The following is a 23384-nucleotide window of genomic DNA, read 5'->3' as shown; positions in this document are numbered from 1 at the left end:
TTTCAATCTGCTTCAAAATTGTTTTTATGGTCTGTCAACTTAATTGCTGTCATAGTACAATCAAATGAGAACAACATTCCATACTCATCACTACTACCATAGTGGTGCCAATGGCCTCGCCGCAGTGGTAACACTGGTTCCCGTCAGATCACTGAAGTGAAGCGCTTTCGGGCTGGGCTAGCACTTGGATGGGTGACCATCCGGTCTGCCAAGCGCTGTTGGCAAGCGGGGTGCACTCAGCCCCTTGTGAGGCAAACTGAGGAGCCACTTGATTGAGAAGTAGTGGCTCTGGTCTCGGAAACTGACATACAACCGGGAGAGCAGTGTGCTGACCACATGCCCCTCCATATCTGCATCCAGTGACACCTTTGGGCTGAGGATGACACGGTGGCCAGTTGGTACCTTTGGGCCTTCATGGACTGTGCAGGAGGAGTTAAGTTTAGTTTTGGTTTTAATACCATAGTGGCATACATACATAAACACAAAAACTCATGCTATATTACCCAGTACATTGTTCTACACATGTTGATCTGATAATTTCAGTATACAGCCAGCAGCAATGCAAAGTTATACTGACAATAGTTGTCACTGACCAGCATATCAAACTTATCAATGTGTGCTGGGAACAAGGTGTCAATTATATCTTTTGTCACCAATTATAACATTATCATCATATAAGACTTGAACCTTGTAAACACAAATCTGTACAGGCTTATGTCATTGCACATAGCAAGTAAGTCAGTCTATAAAACTGAAGCAAAAACTTCAAAACCATTTACAAACAATAACATTTAAAAACTTTCACTAGCTTATAGAAGTTGTAAACTAACATATAACAACACACAAGTAACAGAAAAATACCTAGCTCTTATTTGTCACACTTATTTTATGAATAAGTGTAACAAATTCTATAAAAACCTTATGCTATATCATTATGTCTATTTGTTCAATATATTGTCCTCTTTTTTCAGTATGTGTGTGTATTTCCATTTCTGTGAGTACATCTTCAACTCTTCCTTTCTTGCTTGTATGTAGTCATTGTAGGACTTTGCCCACCTCTGAAATAATCTTGTCAGTCTGAATCAAACAAGTTGCCACTATGAAATTTTTGTTTTCAACCAATTTAGTGTGCTCTGTAAATCTGATGTTGAAATTACGTCCCATCTGACGTATATAAATTTCTGACATCTGTCACAGTTAAGTTGGTAGATACCAGACCTTCACAAGGGATCTTCTTTGTGGTTTACATGGTGCATCAGTCTATTCAGGGTATGCTTAGTACACAAGCTGATATTTACTTTTTTAATCAAAAAGAGACCTTCACAAATCTGTCCAATATTTGACCAATTTACGGTTCCAAGTTATATACCAGGGTGTCTACGACCCGGGACAACCGGGAGATCCGGGAAAAACCCAGGATTTTTTTCATCCGGGATAAACCCGGGAATTTTTTGGAATTCCGGAATTTTTTTGTTTTTTTGTTTTAGCTTTCAGTTAAATTTTTGTAATTTTGACTGGTAAGAAACAATATTCTTACAAAGGGTATTGTGTATCACACTACTGCAGAATAATACTGCAGCAATAAAACATGAACGGGAAAAAAACTTAAGTTGCAAAGGAAATGCGCTATATAGAATAACTAATCACAGTGCTTATACAAGCATCTGCCAACAGCAAAATGTGTTAAAGGCCTTAGGAAGACTGTTCAGTGCTTCATAACAACAAATTGCCTCCGTCTCCAATGAGCGTGACGTCACAACTGTTTACTCGAGGCCAACGAGAAAGACACGTTGGCCTCGTGTTTACTTCAGATTCGTTTGAGCAGGGCGGGCTCATGCGCATGCGCAGTTGAGTTGCGCATGTGTAGTACCTTCCCCCGCTTCTGGCTACAGGCCCCCTCCAAAACCCAGGCGATCATTGTAGGCAAAACCACCCCTTCCTTCCGCCTCCTTGATTTCTATCTCACCATCTATGGCCGTCCTATCGCCCTCACTCCCACCCTTAAGTACCTTGGTGTCACCCTCGACTGTCGCCTCTCCTGGACTCCCCACCTCCGGACAATCCAAGCCAAGGCACGCTCCCGACTCAGTCTCCTCAAGCTCCTCTCCGGCCGTACGTGGGGTCTGGACCCCTCCACCATCCTCCACACCTATAAGTCCCTCATCCGCCCTATCCTTTGTTATGCTCATCCGGCTTGGATCTCCGCCCCCCCTACCTTTTATAAATCCCTCCAAATCCTTGAACGTCATGCTCTCCGCCTCGCCTATCGCATCCGTCTCCCCTCCCCCACGCGGATCTTGTACGATCTCATCCCCTTCACCCACCTCCTCCTTTTCCTTGAAAGGATACGGATCCTGTACACCTCCCACAAACTCGATCCTCCTCACCCGCTCGTCTCCCCGATCCTCTCCCAACCCCACCTGCTGCTGTGCCTGTATTCGCACGTTCCACACGGTCTCCATCTCTCCACCCTCCTTACCCTCTCCCAAGGTGGCTTCCGCCAGCTCCCCCTCCCTGATGATGCCCTCCTCCCCTCCATCTATCCCTCCTACCAGCTTTGATCCTCCTGCCCTCCTCCTGTGCTTGCTCCTCTGGGCACCCTCCCTCCCTTCTCTCCCTTTTCCCTTCCTCCTCCTTTTCTCCCCCCTCCTCCCCCAGGCCTCCCCTCCCCTGTCCCTCTCCTCCTGCCCCCGTCTCCTCAGCCATTGGCATCCTTTTTCTCCCCTCTCCCCCACCTCACCCCTGTTCCCCTCTTGGCAGGTCCCCGGACTCGCACACGCTAAGTGGACATTCGCGCGCCGGAGATCACCGCCATCAGTGTTTCGTGTGTGCCGTCATGTTTAGTGTTCAGTGTTCACCATCACACTCCATCATTCACCAGTGCCATCGACATCTTCAGTGTTTGTGCCTCGTGTCAACAGTTTGTAGTGTGCATTGTCTTCGAGTGTGAACGGCCTCATGTTTTTTATGTTTATGTGTCTACTGTTTTTTCTCCCGCCGTTTTGTTCCAACCCCTGTGTCTTCTCTGTTTTATCATTGTACTATCTTTGGCTGAAGAGCGGCGTATTGTGCTGCTGCCAGCCTACCTGTTATATTGGTATTAAAATCACAATAAAGAGAAAAAAAAAAGATGGCTACAGGCTACAGAAGTGTGACTGTTAGCTCTATAAGCAGCAGCAGCAGCTGCTGCTGCAGCAAAATGCTACCCGTAAAAATTTTACTGGCGTGTGCAAGTTGCCAGATTCACTGGGGGCAAACTGGGGTAACTACCCCGGGCGGCAATTTCAGGGGAATGGGAAGGGGCCGCCAAATTCATATTCTTGAGGAAAAAAAACCTTGTTTCACAAAGCGCCTAGTATCCAGCGCACGTTGGTCTGTTGATTATTCATATGATTTTGAAACGCATCCCTGTTAGTTTTTGAACATTTTAGAACATATTCTAAGTTTATTTCTGAATGAATCATAAGTTGAATTTTGAATGTGTGTATAGTGTATGTCATGTATCTACCAGGGGAATCCCGTCGCATCTACAAATAAATTTTCCTGCAGACAGAAGGGGACGGGGCCATAAGAGCTGAGCGGAATAAAGCCGAACGGGTGAATGGCAATCGTTGTTTGTTTTTGTGGTTATGAATGATAGCGTTATTATAATTACCAGCGAAATCCTTAGATTGAGACTACCAGAGTGGAAATAAACGACTAACAGGAATCATGGGTAAGAAAAATTACGTATTTTCTTCTTGGTGTATCCAAGAAAATGAAATTTTGATACAAAATTTTTGGCCAGACCGCTACACTAATAAGGATCAGTTTTACTGTCCCCGGTAGCAGTCACCTGAGTAGCACGGAAAACGCGTTGTATGAACACGTAATAACGCCTGACCGGAGAATAAATGCGGGATAACTAAACCGTTGATTGTGGCAGGGCTAGCGAAGTTAACTGGAGAATAAGTTACAGAATTAGTGATGACAAGATTGTTTGGTAGAACGAGGAAAGAGAAGAAATGGGGACATCGCACAAATTATGGAAGAATAACATGATTCCAAATTTATATGAAAATTTCATACTACTACTTTTCGATCTCATGCTTGAGAAGCTGGAGCGTATGAATGAAATGTGAAACTATTTCTGAACATAAAACTTTTTGCTTTTAGTAGGCCTAATAGGCATTTGATATTGGTACTTTGTGAATTATATTTTCTCGTGTTATAAAAATGACCATTTCTTCCAAAACAGTCTAGTTTATTTGGTTTGTGTTACAGTAGCTGCAATATTAGACAGGCCTATTTCGTTTTATCTAGCAGACAGTGACAAAATACACATAATCAGATTGAGGAACTACACAAGATTTGGGTACTGTTTGTATTAACAGCTTTTTCAGTATTAGACATTTCTGTTTTTCATGTAGCAAAACATTTGACGACCTTTGATGAGGTAATGGATTCTTTCCCAGAAAGGAAAGCACGCCATGTAAAGCTGTAACAAGGTTGGATTGAAAAAATGCTAGGACTTACGGACTGAAGAAATGTGTACTGCCTTGCTTGTCTCTTCTACTGGTTTCATGTATCTTAAATTTAATTTTATGTCACACAAAAAAGCAAGTTATTAGCTATAGGCAATAAAGAATGCAAATTTTCTGAAGAGTTCTTGTTCTCCCGGTTACAAATTATCCCATCCAATATTGATTGCGAGGTTTTTTTTTCTGATGCATAGAGCAGTCTGAGTTAAGAGTTGGAAAGTGGTTAAACTCCACATGACCGGCATTTACTTTTAGTGATTTTGCTGTTTCCTCTTCGTTTATTGCTCTCACGCCAAGTGAAAATAAAATGGATTTCTGTGGCTGGGTGCTATCAACTGAATTAAAATACACTGACATGAGTACGGAAGGCTAAAATATGTTATTAGTTTCAGTTTTTATTTTATTTCCACCTTTCTGACACCCAAGTATCAATCGCCTTGCAGAACAATTAAGTTATTTTTGTCGATTTGCTAAAGAAATTTGGCTTTTATTAATCTTTTCCGATGAGGCAGTCAATTTATTAGAAACAAAGTGTTTCATTCCACACTATTGGCTAGTTTCAACTGTTCTCTGCATTTCAAAAATACATGTTTTCATCTTTTAGCACGTATGACATTATGCCATAATGAAGAACCAAACATTAGATAATACAGTACTGGTACTCCAAGAATATTTACATCCGAATCTGCACATACGAATGTGCACTTTAAGCCGAATTACCCATTTTAGTATGGTGCACAAAAATTCCGATGCTCTTTGAGTATCCTCTGATGATTTGTTTCTTTTATGACATAATGTAAGATCTTTTAATGTCTTACACTTAAGAACATACGCGCTTCCAGCATCCTAGTAGCTGCGCAGGCGCGGTGATGGCTGTTATCTGGCGCATTCTGGCAACTACTCAAACGAACCTATTTCTAACAGGTTGCGGGAAAATATTGCGAATAGTTATTTGAAAAGCGTTATTTTCAAAGTAAATTTCCTTTTATGTAAGATGAACTATGTGGGAGAATGTACGATGAATTTCTTAAATCACAGAGCGTTTGACTCTCATTTAAAAATCAAGTCTTTGAGTACAAACATTTAGAAAAATTTCGAGCCCCGAAGATCAAGACATTTATGTCTTCATTAAAAATTTTACTGTCACATTTGTGGTGTATAACTTAAAGAGTAACACATGCAAAAAAGATCAACATTATATGTGAAAGCTTAGCTTCTCTTGCAGCTTATTAATCTTCGAGACCAAGATAATATGTGAAAGCTCTGCTTTTCTTGTAGTAACAGTATATATAATAATTTAAATCATTAACTTTTCCTATTTGTGTGCACGCCCTACTTAACAGTTATAACGCTATTGGGTGACTACATCACGTGTCCTATGCTTGAATATCCTCTGTCATAGGCTGGCGAGATCACGTGACATGAGCTATGACTGGCTACAAATCGTATTGCAATCTTGGTAGAATTTAAATTTAGACTTTCCTGATACGAAAATATGCAGCGTATATGTGGCTGCACATCGAAGAACTTTCCAAAACCTTTTTTTTTTTTTACTGAGTTTGGTTTTCTAAAGAGCCGAGAAGTACTACACCAGTGTATAAAACCATAACCATTCAAAGGACTGATAAGTTTTACAGTTCCAAGGAAAAGTATACTGTCACTTAACACGGAAAAAGTGTATCTTCACCCAGGAGAAAGTGTAATTTTAACCGGGAAATCCGGGAGAAATCTGGGAATTTTTTTTTCTTGTCCATGTATACACCCTGTATATGATAACAATGTTAAACTCTGTGACAGTAGATTATAATGAGGCACTGTGTTCCTAGCACATATCAATAGATTTGATCATCTGAGCAGTAGTGACTGTTATCAGTTTTTCTTTTAACTGCTGTCTGCTGTTAGACTGGACAGCATTATATCAACCCAAGTGTAGCAGTGTTCTAAGCAACACACTTCTGGTCAAAAGTTTTCAGTCACCTAGAACAACTATGGATTTATGTATTATTCATTTTGAATATACTATTATCACACTGTTCCGATAATAAAACAAGTATAAACATGTAAAGACTAAGCACCTCTTTTGGGAATTTGACTGGTTTTTCACATAGAGGGATGCTAAAGAATACCCACATCAACACTGATGTTCCTTTAAGTAAGATTGTTCATGTCCAATAGGCTTCATTCCTTCAACTGCCTATATAGTAACCAGTTCACATTAGTTTACAATACACTGTGTGCATCTAGCAGTGTGTTTGTATACTTTATCTAGTTCATACCATATTACCTCCTAATGGCATGGAAGCAGGATACTGGAATTGAAAAATATGCTGTAATTGCTGCACTGCAGCAGGAAGACTATTCTAGTAAGACTACAGTAATGGAAGTTGGCATAGCTGAATCTACAGTGGTGTACACATTGCAGTGGTTCAAGTAGTGCAAGTGTTTTGTTATCTGGAAGATCCCAAATAACATTATTCAAGGAACATCATTTCATATGTGTATGGAGTAAATGTTAGAAGACTCTTACTGCAACTGAAATTCATGAGAAAGTAAATAGTGTGCGAGCAGTTCCCATCTCTGTCTCGACAGTGCAATGCCGTCTTCGTGAATAATGTTTTAGGGGTGCATAGCAGCCAAAAAATCTTTATTACACAAATAAAATAAAATGAAATACTGCAGTGGGCACAGCAGCATAGAAACTAGAGCATGCAGCTATGACCCATGGTGTTATTCATGGGTGAATCTGAGTTTGAAGTATGTAGAAACCATCACTGAATGTTTGTTCATTGACTTCATGGAGAACATATGAAAAGTAAGTTTGTGACACCAAGAGTGAAAGATGGTGGAGGGTCCATCATGGTGTGAGGATGACAGGTGATAAACTCTGTGACTTAGTGATAATTAATGGAACATTAAAGAAAGAAGGTTACCACAGAATGCTGATCAACAATGCAGTTCCATCCAGCAAGAGACTTACTGGTTTCGGTTTGTTCTGCAGCAGAACAATGATCACAAACATGCTTTTAATTTGTGCAGAGGGTATGTCAATAGAAAAGAGGAATGTGGGGATCTGAAGATATAATTTGGCCAAGTCAGTCACAATCCCACTATGGGCTGAATGTGACACGGAGGTCAGAAAACTGAGGTCGCCTAATGTTGAAGATCTATGTAATAATTTATCGATGTTTGGACTGCAATATTGCCGAAAAGCAGTACAAAATCGTATCTCGAGAATGCCAAGACTCTGTGCAGCTGTTCTGCGGTAAGGAATGAATACTCTGGAGAGGCTAAAATCTGAACCATATTGTATTGTACTTAATGACAGGGAGAGAAAATATTTATTTTGTTGGTCTATTTAGTTTTGACAATATGTTTGTACCTTAAAATGAAGTATGTACTTTTTATAATGGGTAACTGAAAACTTTTGACTGATTGCGTATATCATGAGTTTTTATTTGTATGTATTTGTGCCACTAGAGCAGCAGTGTTATTAAAATTGTTAACTATTATTAAACATTGTTCTCATTTGTGTCTACCATAACAGCAGTTATTCACTGTCCAGTCACATTAATGTGACCACCTGTCAAAAGCATGAACAACCACTTTTTGCCATGCAGACCACTGTGAGATATGCAGGAGTGTCATTGAAGTCCTGGAAGGAACCAACAAGGGTGTGGAGCCATGCTGACTTGACTGGCTCATTGGAGTATCCGTGGCATAAACAGCCCAATCGCAGAGGCCCAATGTTTTCTTGAGTGGGCATAAATCCAGGGAGTTTGGTGGCTAGGGAGAATGGTAAACTCATGCTGGTGCTCTTTAAATCATGCATGTAAAGCATGAGCTGTAGGACACATTGCATTGTCCTGCTGATAGATGCCATCGTGCCGAGAAAAAAACATGGTCCCCAAGGATAGATGTGTGCTTGTGTTGATCCATTCTGTCTTCCAGAAAGTTGATTCCTGCAGGGAATGCCACAAAAACATCCCCCAGACCATAATCCATACAGGGTGTTTGCTTTAACACGTTTCACACCATACATTCCAATAAACGCCTTGTGTGATATGGCTCAACCATCAGAGCTATTGATGAGTGTTCAAACTACCAACACTCTAGCTAGATAACTGTTCACTGTGGAACATTGGTGTATGGAAGCTTCTGCCACCATAAGATATTGAAAATCCTGCTGAAACAGTGAACATCAAAGCTACAAAGCCTATGCAATTGCCTTGTGGGCATTGTCCAAGTTTTGCTTCAATATCAAAGTTCATAGATTACACTGGTGCACCATAATCAAAGCTTGATTTTTCTACTAGCACTTCTCCCAAACATTTTTCCTGGGATTGTCCACCTAAGTATTTGAAGCTACTCACAATAGTAGTTAGAAAAGTGTATGTTTTTTACACCATAATGCTGATTTTCTGTGAACTGATTGTAAGACCAAATTTTTTGCTGCCATCTGATAGCTGGCTGATGATATACTAAGAGTTGTAATTTAGAAAAGACTGCCAAATCAACAGCATTGGCAAACAGAACCTCATATATGCGCAGTCCACCTGATTTTTTTCTTCAAGGCGAGCAACATTGAGAGTTTTCCCATCAAACCTTTTGAACAATTACACACACTCATTGCAGTCTCCAAATACACCCTTCATGAGCAAGGTGAGATACACACAAAAAGTGTAGTAGCCAGTACATAGCCTTGTTTGGCATGAGGAAGACATGTGACAATTAGCTTTTGAAAATTATAATAGCTGCATGTTATTACAGAATGAAGTGATAATGATGGGGACTCTAAGTGGAAAGTGTAATTTAGGAGTGAGAGGAAACCATAAGCTTGTAGAAGACTGATTAACATGGTAGTTTCCAATATTCCATATCTACAGCTGATCAACCGCTGCAAAATCACATTGTGTTTGTAGATAAATTTAGGAGGCAAGTGCATCAGAATGACCCATGCAATGATCATTCTAGATACTTAGGAGAAACATTTTTCAGTATTTTTTCCAATTGCTTTGATTTTTCTGCTGTAAGTTAAGAGTCAGAATTCTGTGGAATATAACTATCTTCCCAAGAGGCCAATGAGTACATGCAGATGTTGAAATAATGTAGATTTTCCACTGTTTACAATTTCAGTACAGATGCCATCTTCAACTAAAACCCAAATCTTGCTAGGAAGTCTATGACTTTGTTGAGTTCAGTACAGGATAATGGTCTACCTCTCTTCAATAACTGACATTAGGGAGAAGGCATCATGGTTCCATTTGCTAACTTTCTGTTTGCTAACATGACTCTCTGCTCCCTGGTTGACTGAGATTACCTCACCTGCCTTGAATGACAAGGAGCAGTGTTGCAGGTTGAGAGAGCCTTCTCAATCTCCTCCTAAATTCTTCGTGTGGACCCAGGGTCTGCAGCATTGTGCATGCTTTTGCATAAATTAAGCCAGAAGTTGTTGGTACATTCACAAGCTGTCTACTGAACCCTATTATTGACAGCAAGGCCAGACATTTTTAATATTTTGTTTTACTTGATGCCTTCGCTTATTGTCTACTGTTCTTAATGGAGCTATGTCTTACATCACAAACTGAATATACAGTGCCTGATGAAAAATGTGAAGCTCTCAGATGCCAATGTAGCTTTGTACACATACACACCATCAGCAGGAATGTAAATGATTAGAATTGTATTCTCTGTTACAGTTAGAAAGGCCACCAGAGTGCCTTAGTGTTGTTTGGGTTTAGTGTTGTTACCAGGCCAGTAGAGTAAATAAGGGGTCAGGTGATAAGCGATAGCTGTGGAGGGCAGGGATATGCCACATAACCATGTAAGACAGAGTTATGAGCACCTGACAGAATTATAAAGAGGTCTCATTGTGGGTCTCCATTTGGCCAACTGGTCGAGTCATGCACTATCCAGATTTTTGGGGCATTTGTGCAAAACGGTGGTTTGATGTTTGACTGCATGGGAACATGAGAGCAGGTACATTTGTCATCAAGGTTCCAGTTAACCACATCTGACCATCACAAGGGAGGACTGCCATGTGCACCAAGCGCAGTGTGACCACTTCACATCTATGTCTAAATAGTGGACTACATGCTACATTGTGTCATCTCACACCATTTATAGGAAACCAGCAGCAGCCATACTAGGAAATTACCTTCCCATGCCTAGGCTGCTTTTAACACCACAACACAAGTGGTTGTGTTTGGAACCCTGCAGTGACTAAAAATCATAGACTGCTGATGAAAGGCATTACATTCTGTTCTGCGATAAATCGTGGCTCTGCAGTACCCTAGATGAGCATTGTTGGCAAGTATGTTGGTGACCTGTGGAGAGATCCCATTTTTCCAGTGCTTTGAAGGTGTACAGCATTGTTACTCCTGGCATCATGGAGTGGGAAGCCATCAGGTATGATTTCAGGTCACACCTGGTTGTGATTGAGAGGTCTCTGATGTCACAAATGGAGTGAGGGAAAAATGACTGTTTATACATCTCTCTATGAGCCCTAATTTCTCTCATTTTGTCTTTGTGGTACTTACGTTAAAAGTATGTTTGCAACTGTATAATCATTCTGCAGTGGAGCTCCAGACATCAGTTCTCTAAATTTTCTCAGTAGTGTTTAGCAGAAAGAATATTGTCTTCCTTCCAGGGATTCCCATTTGAATTCATGAAGCACATCCATAATACTGGTATGTTGATCAAACCTACCTGTAACAAACAAATCTAGCAGCACATCTCTGAATTTTGTTGATGTCTTCCTTTAAACTGATCTGGTGGGCATCCCAAACAAGCAAGCAGTACTCAAGACTGGATCACTCAAGTGTGTTCTATATACACTTTCCTAGAATTCTCCCAATAAACCAAAGTCGACCATTCACCTTTCCTTCTAATGCCCTTACATGCTCATTGCAGTTCTTATCATTTTGCAGAGTTATGCATGGATATTTAATGAATGTTACTGTTTCAAGGAGTTATCCACTAACAATACATTAGAATATTACTTGCAGTAGGTACAACACCTACTAAAATTTTTTTGCAGATCAAAACGGTTTATGATGAAGGTGTCATGAACAGAATAAGTATGTTTAAGTGGTGCAGGGAGTTTAGTGGAGGTAAAACAAATGTTCATGATGAGCAGAGGAGTGGAAGACCTTCCATTTTGACTGATAGGTTGGTGCAAAAGCTTTAGGAAACTGTTTGTGAAGACCGCCTGTTGACAGTGGATGAAATTTCTGTGTTGTTTCCACAACTCTCCAGAACTTTTCTATATGGGACGCTAACAGATATACTGGTATACCAGAAACTGTGTGCAAGATGGGTCCCAAAACAGCTGACATAACAGCACAAGAAAAATCGGGTAAGGAGTGCCTGCAAGTTTCCTGAGTGACTTGATTGGATGGTGAGGATGTCTGAGCTCTTTTGTGACTGGAGACAAAACATGGGTCACTCACACCTGGGACAAAAAGACAGTTATCACAGTGGCGTCACACCAATTCCCCATCTGCCAGAGATTCAAAACTATCATTTTGAGCCAAAATATCATGGCTTCAGTGTTTAGGGACCCAAGTGGCACCATTTTGGTCAAATTTATGTCTCAAAGGGTTGCACAACAATATTGTGATACACTAAAAAATCTCAAACGGAGCATTCAAAACAGGGAGGGGGCGGTAGATTCTGACAAGAGGAGTGTGTTTTTTGCACAGTAATGCTTGTCCTCACATGGCCTTAGCCATTGGGGTGCTTTTGGAGTCATTTGGTTGGGATATTTCAAACATCCCCCACCCCCCTCCCCTTGTCTGCTATTGTTCCCCTGACCTTGAACGTTTAGGTTATCGGGTTATCACATTTTCACCTCCCAGAAGGCATGCATAAGTGGAATTAAATATTCAGCTGACAAGCAGGTAGAGAAAGAGGTTCTGAAGTGGCGTAAGAAGCTGGCAGAAGAGTCCTTCGAGAAGGGCATAAGGAAGTTTGTGCAATGGCTCACCACATGCATTGATCAGGATGGTGATTACGTGGAAAAATAGTCAACAAGTGTGTCAACAATATCCTGTATGTTTTTCACATACACTTTTCCTAAAAAAATATGAAAATCTAGTACACTAACTTTCTGAACATGCCTTGTATATTCGAACTTGTTCAAGATTTCTGCTGCAAACCGATGTTAAAGATATTGGTCTGTAATTTTGTGGTCAATTCTTTTACCCTCCGACTTCTCTATAAAAGGTATACCTATTACTGTGTCCTCCATAGGGGAGTCTATGTGACAGTGAAATGACAGCATATCTGATTAATACTCCTCCGTGAATGATCCCTTAAATGCAAAGTTTATAACTTCAGCTTTCCTTTTGTTGTCTTCTATTGCAACACCAGACTAATCAGTGAGTGACTGTGTGCAAACAAAACAGCTGTCAGAGCAGCACAAGAAAATGATCTGCTTAGTGATTTTATGGTGGACCAGTTACAATGTAATTTGGTAAGAAAAAGAGATTACCTTTTTCCAAGCTAGTTGTTATCTGTTATTGGGAAACATATTTATTTTCAGCTGTTTTAAGTAGAAATGGTGTAAAGCTGGTTAATGTAACTGACGAATGCTATTATTAGCAATAGTTTGAATAACATGCAAGGCAGTTTATAAAAGTTATAATTCTCTTAACTGAAGTACACCATAGCTCATTCCTCACCTCTAAAGTTTCGTATTGATGTTCATCTTCATCAAACCTAGTATGTGATTGGAGCATTTAATTCAGAACTCAGAGTTAACTGCCTGTAATGAAACTCATTTGTTGTGCACATGAAACTAATAATTGATTTACCTGTTTGTTTCTAAATGTTTTGTGCTTCAGAGTCTGAGTTGAGAAATACAAGTAAGTGTGTGAACGTTTGTACAATGGAAGAAAGAAAGTAACAATATTATGAAAAGGGTAGTTGCTACTTGCCATATAGTGGAGATGCTGAATCACATATAGGCACAAGAAATGACTGTCACAAAGTGGGCTTTTGGCCAACAAGGCCTTATCATTGTCAACCACTGCTCAACACCCCCCCCCCCCTCTCTCTCTCTCTCTCTCTCTCTCTCATCACTCAAAGTAGAATTCCAGAATTTCATCACTCAATCACTCACCATCCAGCCTATACAATATCAAAGTCCATCCCTAAGTCACCCATGTTCACAATCCTGAATCCCAGTGATCATTCCACTGTGGACAGTCCAGGTGAAATACATGCCTCATTAACCCACCCACAACCTCCTACAGATCAGTCAAATGTGTTTCCCATCCTATCAAAGGTTGGACCATGGATAAAAGCAACCAAAAAAATGCTAGATTTGCTGTAATTATTATAAGTCAGCTAAGCTCAATTCATAAATGTTTTCAACAGCTTAACATGGTTCCCAATATAATATTTATCTGTCATTTTCTGATTACTTGAAATGGTTACCTCTTCACTGCAATCTAAAGATTGCAATATTGTCAGTAGTATAAAAATATGTCTCGATTGCAAAGTATTTTTATTAACACATGATTGGTTTCGATACCTTATGCAACAGCCTCAGACATAAAATGTGTGGCATGTGACATGAACTGCAGAATCATAAGCAGTAGATAAAATAGCACCAACCAATATTTTTTGTGGCCTGCCCACTTATCACATGTGGCCAGGAAAATGGCAAATGATTGTGTTCTATCATATTCAGTATAGCAAGAGATGATCTGTGTCTCAAGGAAATAATTCAGATAATGGTGGCAGAAGCTGTAGCTTGGATTTGCTACTGTTCCTCATATATTTGTATAAGCTACAAGTAGAACCAGCCCTTTTTGTAACTGACAGAAGTATTATGTTCGTCTATCATTTAACAGTTCAGCATATTATGAGTAGTTATCTTCAATGACTCCATTTTATGTATTCCACCCAGGAGGTTCCATTATCATCTGGGCATTATACTCACTTTTACCAGGCAGACTGCAGCATAACATATGGTAGATGTTTTTCAAAATGGTAAGTTACTTTATTTCAGATGGAAACAAGAGGGGGTGAGAGCAAAGATGATGAGAGGCAAATAGGGAGTTAGAGCTCTGGCTGAGTACATGATTCATTTGTTTAAACTGCGAAAGTGAGACTAGTATTGTGAGACCATAGCTGCTGTAAATAATTAAGTTCAGCAACTTTGGCATTTTGTGTCATTGCAAGTATTGGAGACAATAATAGCAACTTGAGCATATTTTCTGTATTTATTTTTTAATCTCTTATTGAATAATATCATTGGGCAACTCAAGTAATAGAAAGAGAGTTCTAATTGCGCAAAACAACACACTAATAATAATAAATTATGTTCAGGCATGCTCATCTTGCAGACAAGTCTTTTAACAAACTTGTATTTAATTGCAGCCTCACAGATTAGGGTTTAAGTAGGAAGATAATGATTTCATGCTGTGTCAGTGAAAAGGTCATTAGATATGAAGCATAAGAGTAGATTGGGAAGGATGGGGTTGGGAATTGGCTGCAGCCTTTTCAAAGAAACCTCCTAGTATTCACCTGAAGTGATTTTAAGAAAGCCTATAGAAAACCCAAATGTGGTTTGTGATTTGAATGTCTCTCCTTTTTAATATGAGTCTAGTATCTTAACCACTGAATTAAATTTCCACTTTTACATTTATGGACAGAAAAATAAGGCCTACTCTTTATAATTGCCCTTGGTCCAAAAATTGATGAATTACACTGTGATGGTAATTATGTACCACTTTTGTAGTGACGTAAAATGCCTCAAGTATGTAAAAGTTTATTTTAAAAGCGAATTGAGGTTTGTTTTTCTTGACACGAAATTTCTTTTTCAAAAATAAAATTTTATAGGAAACATAATAAGGGTAGAAGTGTAAAAGAATAACACACTTATTGTCAGTTAAAATATTCCATGCTATTGAACAGATTCATATACATTGTATGCACTCATCTATGTATGAACACCATCCACTCACATATAAAAATGACTTTCTTTAAGGAGAGTGATCTATTCCACATCATTATAATATTGTGAAACTGACGTATGAAACAAATAACTAATTCTCATAATAACTTTATTCCTTAAGTTATTTATATAACAGCTCTTACAGAGAGTCCCTTTATTCTTCAATAACTTGAAAATTAACTGCTCATCAAGTATTTTTAAATTTCCATGTTGCAACAACTCATTCTGAATCTCTCTGTATTATGTCTGTTAAATGTCTGGGATATTTTGTGAAGCCAAAATATCATATTTTATGGGACATTAAAATTGTGTAGTTTTATTCAACTCTGGAATCAGAGTCTATTTCTCACAAAACTGGCACAAACACATACAGTATAACAGTGTTGAAAACTTTTTACTGCTCATGGAACATAAAGAAACCAAACAAAGGTAAAAGCTCTGTACATAAGGTGAAATGAACCTCCAGTTTCTAGAAAACTGTACTTTTAATTTGGACTAATAGAAAGCCTATAATAACAGCTATGAAGCAAATGAGGTAATGTGGCAAATACCATAGCTCAAAGAAATGGTGCTTCTTTTAGGTACTAAAAAACCACTATTGGACTATCGAAAATCAAAATTAATAATGTGCCATACAAGCTCAATCCTTAATGATGTGTAACTTATTCTAGATAATTCCCACCTGCTTGTTTTTCTATAAGCTGGATAAGTTACTACCTCATTGTAAGTGACAGCTGGAGAGAACAGGATGCCAACTATATAGGAAAAGATAGATTGCTACTTATCATAAAGAAGATACAATAAGTTGCAGAAAGGCGCAATTAAAAGACACTTACATAAAGCTTTCAGCCACAGCCTACATCCGCAAAAAAGAAACACACCCCATAAGTACACACAAGCAAGCACACGTCATGCACAAATGACCACCATCTTGGGCATGAGGTGTGCTTGATTGTATGTATGAATGGTGTTTGTTTCTCTTTTGCTGATGAAGGTTGTGGCCGAAAACTTTATGTAAGTGTCTTTTAATTGTGCCTGTCCGCAGCTTTTAATGCATCTTCTTTACAGTAAGTAGCAATCTATCTTTTCCTCCATTGTTGATATTCCTACCTGGAGTTTCCATTGGTAGAACGGAATGTCACCTTGAGTACACCGTGACTCATATTTACAAATAAATATTATGCTATACGTATGAGCAGAAGAAAGAGTCTCAAACAAAAGAATGTTACAGGCATTTGGGAAATTACCTGTTCCCAAGTTTAGGAGACTAGTATTATTTCTGATACCAGACCAACATTGTTTCAGAATCAGACAACCTTGGAAGCACTGATTCGGAGGTTAAGAAGATTTTAACACTGCACCTGCCTATTTCAGAGTACGATACATTGGGCAGTGACTCAGAAGGAGAACTTCCTGGGGGCCAAGTGGCAGCCAGTCAGGAGCTTGTTTCTTTCAGACATAGAATGGCAAGAGGTGAGATCCACGGTACGCAAAACACTCCATTTTTCACTACAGTTGTAATTCTTTAAACATTATTAATACAGTACTATAGCTAGAGCTAAGTGTACAAAGGTTAAGGAGTACAGGAAAATAAAACAAGGTTTGTTTGCACAGTAGAGGTTTCAATATTATCATTTTATAATTGTGCATGGAAACTGTAGACAGCATCTACAAGATTTCTTTACATCACCTTTGATTACCAGTAATGGAGTCCCTGAATTTCTTTTGTTGTTTACTGTGCTGTTAAAGTGTTTTGTTACAACATTTGAAAAACTGCAAAGCTCAGTCTAATTGCTCCATCATAGTTCAAAATATAAATAATAAATTACTTATGCACTAAGATATCAGAATTTCTGATTTCTTGCAGGACTGTGGTTTATTGCATCGTTATGCCCTCTGTGTGCTATGTTATTGTGTTGTGGTCTTTAATCTGAAGAGTGGTTTGGTGCAGCTCTCCACACTAGGTCAATCCTGTGCAATCCACTTCATTTATGCTTAAGTATTGCAACCTACATCTATTTGAACCCGCTTACTGTAGTCAAGTTGTTGTCTTCCTTTACAATACCTGTGTAACCCCCTCTCCTCACACACACACACACACACACACACACACACACACACACACACACACAAAAATCCCTTCATTACCACATTAGCTATTCATTGATGCCTCAGGATGTGTCATATTAATCTATCCTTTCTTTTGGTCAGGTTGTTCCATAAAGGCCTTTTCTCCACAGTATGATACTGTATCTCTTCATTAGTTTCTCAATCTACCCATTTTATCTTAAGCAGTCTTTTGTAACACCACATTTCAACAGCTTCTGTTATTTTCTGACATGATCATGGTTGAAACAAGTGACTGTGAAACTGTTAAATCTTAAATATTTTTTTATATAAAATCCTTTAATAGTCCAGACTGCAATATTTTATCAATCATTGATTACTAATTCTGGCTGAGCAATAAGCCATCTTCAGATCAGTTAATGAAATGAGTGCAGTGTCTCAATCACAACACTGGGCGAGGACACAATGTCATCAATACAACCCATGCTTGTGCATGAAAGTGACCACAGATAAAGTTTGACATGTTATAAATTGATGAAAAATTATGTAAATGGTATCTTTCATATTCAAACATTTATGCAAATCACACACATAGTGTAGCAACATTGTACCACTTAATAACAGTGTTATGTGCCCAATACAGAGCAGTGAATAGAGTTGCAATCATAGAGTAGTGTCAATCAGCAACAGTCATGAGTGCCAGATCAGACCACTGAGCAGGTCAGTCTGCTCGTTGCTCTGAATTGGGCACACATTACTGTTGTTGACTGATACTATGTTATGTCTGCAAGTAAGTTCACTGCTCAGTGTTGGGCACATAACACACAATATTAAGTGCTACAACATTACTGTACAGTATGCATGACGTTCTTACATGTTTGAATAAGAAAGATATTGCTTACATGATTATTCATCGATTTGTAATGTGCAAAACTTTTTCTGTCGTCTCTTTCATGCACAAGCATGTGTCATATTGATGGCATTGTGTCTTCGCCCAGTCTTATGATTAGACACTGCATTCATTTTGTTAACCGCCCAGCAGACGTTGGTAATCAATAATTGGAAAATGTTGGAATCTGGCTATTTAAAGATTTTACTAAAAAAATCTTTAACATTTAACATCCTAAGCTTCTATTCTCTTCTTGTCTGAACAGCTTATCATCATGTTTCATTTCTGTACAAGGCTACACTCCACACAAATATCTTCAGAAAAGACCTGCAAATACATTTATACTAAGTATTAGCTGATTCCCTGCCCCTGACAAATGCACACACACACCACCACATGCCCCCTCCCACGAATGCATTTCTTGCTGTTGCCAGTTAGCATTTCATAATCTCTCTATTTCAGCCATAGTCAGTTCTTTTGTCCCGCAAATAGCAATTACTACGTTTAGTGTCTCATTTTGTATCAGATACATTCAGCATTACTCAATATAATTCAACTATGCTTCATTACCCTTGTTGTTGAATTTTATCCAAGTTCATCTTACAACCTCGTTTCAAGATATTATCCATTCTCTCCAGCTGCTCTTATAAGTCTTTGCTATGTTTGAAAGAATTACTGTGTTGTTTCAAACCTTATAGCTTTGGATCATACAGTGCAGGCATTCAAAGCTGGTATTCCCATTTGGTTATATGTGTATGCCCTGTTCTAAGGCAGGTTTCTGTGCAGGGTAGGCTACAGCCCTGCCTCACTCTCTTCTCAACTACTGCCTCCATTTCAGTCTGGTTTCTGTACAAGTTGTGGGCCATCCTTTGCTTCCTGTGTTTTATCCATGCTATCATCAGGATTGTAAACAGTATATTCCACTTAATCTTAAACATGGCTGCAAATTTCAGTTAAAATTGCCAAAAGCTTACTATAAATCTATAAATGCTATACATTTAGGTTTGCCTTTTTCTAAACTATCTTCTAAGATAATTAGTGTTAATATTGCCTCCCATGTTCCTATATGTCCCCAGAATCCAAACTGATCTTGCCCAAAGTTGGTTTCTACCAGTCTTTCCATGCCTCTGTAAATAATTTGTATCAGTATTACGAAACAACATTTACACTTTCCAGATCCTGCCTTCTTTGGAACTGGGAGTATTATGTTCTTTCTAGACATCGGAGGGTGTTTCATGTGTCTCGTACATCTCGCACAGCAGATGGAACAGTTTTTTTGTGGGTGGTTCTCCAAAGTATCTTAATAGTTTTGAGAGAATGTCATCTACTTAGTTTTGAGAGAATGTCATCTACTGTTTGTCTGTATGCTGTGGTGTTGCTGTTTCACCACAAAGTGTCAACGTGCACCTCTCCTGAGTAATAGGCAGCTTCATCTTGTCCGTGGATCAGGTGAACTGATGAATAACTCAGGAGTCCCTAGTAGTATACTCCCTCTGGTTATCCCCCATACTCAGGTAGGAGCTGATGAGCAGAGGCCAGAGCAAACAGAAAAGGCATTCATTTGACGGGACTTTAGCACATCCAGTTAAGAGACGAGTAAATTGGTGACTCCAGCTTGTGTGCTTGCTCCATTTATGTGCCATGCTCTCTTAGGAGGCAATGGTGAAACAGATGAGGTGGTTATTTGACAAAAGATAGAAGACAGATATTCACATGGTGTATTCTAATATACTTTATATATCGTACACAACAGTAGATAAATTGTAGTTTATCTAGATTCTCGCACGATTGATTTATCTGAGAATATTATTACATCTGTAATAAATATTTTTTAGATATGTCAAAATGGAAATCGGATGTGTGGCAGTTTTCTAAAAGAGCAAAGGATTAAAAATAAGGTATATGTTGCTTGTCCTGTGACACAAGTGGAGGAATGTCTAAGCTCCACTATCATTTAAAACAATGGTACAGATATTATTATAATGATGAGCAGCCAAAATATAAGTGAATCTAGAAGTAAGAAAAGGAAAACATGTACTTGAAAATATCTGAAGATAATTGTATGCAGACAAATCAGGAACAGAGAATGTCGGGTGGGATGGTGGATGGGGGGCAGTGTACATGTGGGAGTATATAATTCATCAATATAAAAGTTTCGTCTAGAAAGAAATTATGTAATAAAAATCCATTTAAAACTGAATTTTTCTGATGTTCTTATCATTGTTTAGTTCTGATTAGAATTTTGTTTCTCCGCCAAGATAGGAGATACTTGATTGATTCTGTATTGACCTTCTGAAAATTTTAATAGAGTACAATGGAATCAGATTCTTTGTTTATTAGGGGTATTGGGACATATGAAATTCATTTAATTTGTGTCATTTGTAGAATATTTAACTTTGTAATGTTATTAATTAGTAACTTTTTTCAAGAACTAAGTTTCATTTAAAAAAATGAATGATACCTGCAACTTGGTGGTTAATAAGGTTACAATAATGTGCTGTTCACTACTTTTGAAGCCATAACAAATAGTCACTAAGGGAAATTAGAGATCTCAAGGCTCTGACTGAAATGGTGGTAATGTTACACGCCTACAAAAATCACTCCATAGTCAGCACTACAGCAAACATACCTGGTGTACAGCAGTGGCATGGGGGAAAAAGATGAATAGTAGGCTAATCTAAACTGTGAACTATATAACAATAAAAATATTAATTTTTTAATTAATTTACTTTGGATGAAACAGAAACCAGAAATTCCCTGGATACTACTCTTCTGTATTATAATAAATTCCTTCCATTATTTTGATATTGTTTGTCACATGGAACCAGAATGCCTGAAACCCACAGCTGTCACATTGATAGTCATTATTCTCACAGCATATTCCATGCAAAATGTTGGAGAATGACCATGTGCATAAATGATCAAGTGTAAGATACAGATACAGTCACCCATAAAAACATGAAGCTCTTCATTGTATCAACTGAAACATAATCAAGTGTGTAGGCTTCCACAGCCAATGCCAATTTTGAATGATGTCCATTGGGGCTTTTGGCTGCATTATTCTTAAAACTATGAGTGACAAAACAATTGGGTTCTGGAGGTGGCCTACTCTTTACACTGTGTTCTGTATTGACTGTCATGTGATAAAGAACATCACTGATATGGATGTAACTGGATTGTTCGAAGTCAAGAAACCTGTCGACGAGTGATCATATCAGAAGCAATTTCTTGTGCTACTCCGGCAGATGACTGGAAGGCAATAGTCAATCAGCATTTTGCACCCAGCAAAAATATTTTCCTGCAGAAGGCATCAATGCAATGCAGCATTTCTTTTGTGGCTGCTTGTCTCTTCCGTTGCACACAAGGTCATGTGGAGCTGTTGCTGAACAAACATATGCAGCCCATTGGACTGTGTCTGTTGGCATGCAGGACATAAACAGCTTGCAGCTGTCCACCCTGATCATGTTGGTCAGACATCTATGACTATCTTGATAGTATTTCTTATTTCTTGTTGCTTCATTCATGCATACAAATTTCTTGGTAACTGGTTGACCAACTATAGTCCAAATGATGATACATTATTGCCATTTTGCAGTTTTGCCACAATCACAAATAGTGCTTGTGCTCTGATACATATTTGCTTATCAGTCTTCCAATGTACCAAAATATACATTGCTGAATTCACACCAAACATAGTTTATGCTAGTAGTGCAGAGAGCATTGGCAGAATCCTACATGACAGGAGATGATTTATATCTTACATCCACTATATGGTATCAGATTGATGTCAGTAACAAAGCACCATACCTTGCTGGAATCTTTGTTTTTTTTTTAGATAAGTGAGCAACTGGAAGTTGTTTTCCTATTTCTTTATCATTGTAGACTTTTATAATTGCCTGGAGCTTATTTAGGTCATGTTTGATGTTGTCAGCTAAAGTAATGATCTGGTTCACTACGTTATCAACTAATACACATAAGATTAAAGCATGTCATCGCTATTTATAAAAATTTAGCTAACTGTTTGCGTCTTGGTTGTGTAAAGACATTTTAACTGTAAAACTTGAACACCATTTTAAACCAAACCAAACAACATCTATAAGAATAAGGATCTTGAAAATAAAGCTACAATTAAACACAATTACATAAAAGCAACAGATACAAACATATACAAAAAAGAGACTGCTTGATCATGACTAAAGAGAGTGAAAGATTGATGAAATGAGCCTATTCATGAATTTATTAGAAATTCCATGTATCTCCGGCCAAGGAAGGAAAAAACTACATGAGACAAAAGGGATGTTAGTAGTCAGCTGCTAGCAACTGCCAGTGTATTGAAACTTGAGAAGACTTTTCTTTCACCCTGGTCTGTTGTTTCTTCCTTGGAATGAGGTCTTGTGTGACTTTCCTACAAAATTCTTGATGATTCTTGTTCCTCCTAACACATTCTTCTCTTTGTCTGGTTGAATCTATATGATTTTTCAGTACCTTCGTCTTATATCATCAGGTAAGTAGAAACTTTTTCTTTCTTATATCTTATTAACAAATCATCCTGTACATTATAACTACATTTGCAGTTGCCTTACCATCTTACCATGTTTGACAGTGTGCAGACAAGAGGAGGAGGAGAGGGTGATTGGAGGGAGGGGAGGAATAAGAGAGGGGGGGAGAGAGAAAGAGACAGACAGAGAGAGGGAGGGAGGGAGGGGGGGGGGGGAGAGAGAGAGAGAGCAATAAATGAGGAAGAGTAATGTAAATAAAAATCTCTACTGTGGTCTTGATGAGTTTTCTTTTCTCAAAACAAAAGTAAAGGTTGTTTTTATAAATAATCCCTGATCCTTGCAACTAAAGTTGATGTGCCTTCGTAAACAGAGGATCTCACAGAGAACTGAGGTTTGGATGGGATTTATGTGGCAAAAGCAAATATTTTTATAGTGAGTTAAACTCT

General features: G+C 38.6%; 1 protein-coding gene across 1 annotated transcript in view; it reads left to right on the top strand.

The window, feature by feature from the left end:
* The window catches only part of LOC126263571 (Down syndrome cell adhesion molecule-like protein Dscam2), a 371182-nt gene that overhangs the window by 337113 nt on the left and 10685 nt on the right, over window positions 1-23384 (top strand). The window contains exon 33 of the mRNA XM_049960663.1: window positions 16789-16956. Within this exon, the coding sequence (XP_049816620.1) occupies window positions 16789-16956 (168 nt within the window). The remainder of the gene's footprint in view (window positions 1-16788; window positions 16957-23384) is intronic.

The sequence above is a fragment of the Schistocerca nitens genome, chromosome 6, assembly GCF_023898315.1.
Source record: "Schistocerca nitens isolate TAMUIC-IGC-003100 chromosome 6, iqSchNite1.1, whole genome shotgun sequence".
Taxonomy (NCBI): Eukaryota; Metazoa; Arthropoda; class Insecta; order Orthoptera; family Acrididae; genus Schistocerca; species Schistocerca nitens.
This window is presented reverse-complemented; position numbering and strand designations above follow the sequence as displayed.